The sequence below is a fragment of the Etheostoma spectabile genome, chromosome 8, assembly GCF_008692095.1.
Source record: "Etheostoma spectabile isolate EspeVRDwgs_2016 chromosome 8, UIUC_Espe_1.0, whole genome shotgun sequence".
Lineage (NCBI taxonomy): Eukaryota > Metazoa > Chordata > Actinopteri > Perciformes > Percidae > Etheostoma > Etheostoma spectabile.
The window spans coordinates 19,373,998-19,376,008 of record NC_045740.1 but is presented as its reverse complement, the minus strand read 5'-3'; the positions used below and the strand labels follow the sequence as shown (position 1 = coordinate 19,376,008).

Genomic DNA, 2,011 nt, shown 5'->3' with positions numbered 1-2,011 from the left:
CAACTTGTTGCATGACTGCCACCAACTGTTAGATGTAGAGCATCAGCTGTGTGTGAAAACATGGAGGCCACAATGTTTTTCTGAATAATTTGAAACATGTTATGTCTGTATATGTTTTTTAATTAAAGTACCTATATGTGTGTTGTTTAAAGTACCTGTATATGTGTTTAAAGTACCTGTGTTTAAAGTACCTGTATATGTTGGTGTTTTAAAGTTCCTTGTGTTTAAACGTACCTGTGTTTAAAGTACCGTATTTAAAGTACCTGTGTTTAAAGTACCTGTATGTGTGTAGCAGAGATATAGCAAAAAAAAAAAAAGTGCTTAACAGACGGCCAAGTAAACATGCAGGTTTTCTTTTTAATACGTGGAGTTAAAGAAATGATCTTCCAAATGCATGCATAAACATGGTTTTGATAAAGTGTTGTAATGCAGAGTGTAATATATATGTTCATAATCATAATACCTGCTGTGTTGTTCAGTCTAATCACCACAAGATGAACTACAGTCTCAAGAAATCTGGGTCTTTCTGATCAGTTTGTATAAAACAAAAAGTTTCCTGTAGTCAATAATCTGTAAGAAAAGAATATGATGATATGTTAGCCTATAGACCTGAAACAGGAAAATTAGTTTTTAATCACAAGACAAAGTTATTGTTGGAAGTAACTTACATTTTAAGCATATTTTATAATGTACATATATATATAGCTGAGGTCAAAAACTGAATCTCCACACAAGTATTGAAGTTACTGATCGCTCCTTTAATCATTAAGTTTCTCTGTAACATATTTTAAAAACCCTTATTGTTTTACACACATACAACCATGAGTTATCACCTTTGATTTTATTAAATGACAATGTGAATTGCATTTTAAAAACACAAAAGCAATTAAAGTGCTTTAAATCCTTCACTCTTTGGATATGTGAAAAAATAGAGTTTGTCCCTGGTTTACATAGCACAGGTTATACAGTGCATCACATGGAAATTATCATGATTATAATGTAATATATTTGATAACAAACAGAAAAACATTCATGTTAACATGCAGTTCTTCTCTTTTATACTCAGAGTTGTAGAATTTCTTCCCAGGAACATAATCAACAGATTTGCAAGTTGCCATCCCCTACCGGAGTATTTTACAATTGATAACCCTTAAAATGAAATACACTTACACTGTTAACCCTCTAAGTTTATAAGGTATTTGCATATAACCTGATCCCTGTACTTTATATCTAAACGGTGAGAAAAATTCCCATTTCTGACAGCGAGTCCAAGTCCGAGAGGCAAAGGGTTACGAGGTCATTTGTCACTTTCTGAGTTATCATGGTCTCGGCCTGAACACAGTAGTGTAATAAATTAATAAAATAGCAGATATATATGTAATTGATGTCTAAAATTAAGTTTCACACTGGAATTGCCCATGCAGGACGCGTTCTTTTTTTTTGGGGGGGGGGGGGGGGGGTCTACTTTTATGATTTCATCTTCATCGTTTCATAGGGCCTATGACAGTGGCCTTTGGCTAGATGGTCACTGGGGGTTGTACATGGTCACCGTGGGCAATGGGTTGGAGTAATACATGTCACTGGGGGTTATACATGGGGCTGGGGTTATTCATGGGAGCTGGGGGTTATACATGGGGCTGGGGTTATCATGGGAGCTGGGGGTTATACATGGTCACTGTGGGGTTATCATGGTCACAGTGGCCATGGGGCTGGGGTTGTATGGGAGCTGGGGGTTTATACTGGGTCTACATGGGAGCTGGGGGTATACTGGGAGCTGGGGGGTCATTACATGGGAGCTGTGGGGGTTACATGGCCGCAGGGCTGTGGAGGCCACGGGGTCGGGTTATTCAATGGGAGCTTGGGGTTATCATGGTCCACTGGGGTGTAACATGGCCACAGGGGCCGTGGAGGGCCACGGGGCGGGGTTATTCATGGGAGCTGGGGGGTTTATACATGGCCACAGGGGCCAGTGGGGCTGGGGGATGCATGGGGCTCTGGGGGGTACACAGGT

The 2,011-nt window shown here is 39.8% G+C and overlaps 1 protein-coding gene across 1 annotated transcript in view; it reads right to left on the bottom strand.

Moving 5' to 3' along the window:
- Positions 1-1,526: 1,526 nt before the first annotated feature.
- Positions 1,527-2,011, bottom strand: part of LOC116693788 (REST corepressor 3) — a 6,995-nt gene continuing 6,510 nt past the window's right edge. Inside the window, exon 3 of the mRNA XM_032523022.1 lies at positions 1,527-1,624. Within this exon, the coding sequence (XP_032378913.1) occupies positions 1,578-1,624 (47 nt within the window). The 3' untranslated portion in view covers positions 1,527-1,577. The remainder of the gene's footprint in view (positions 1,625-2,011) is intronic.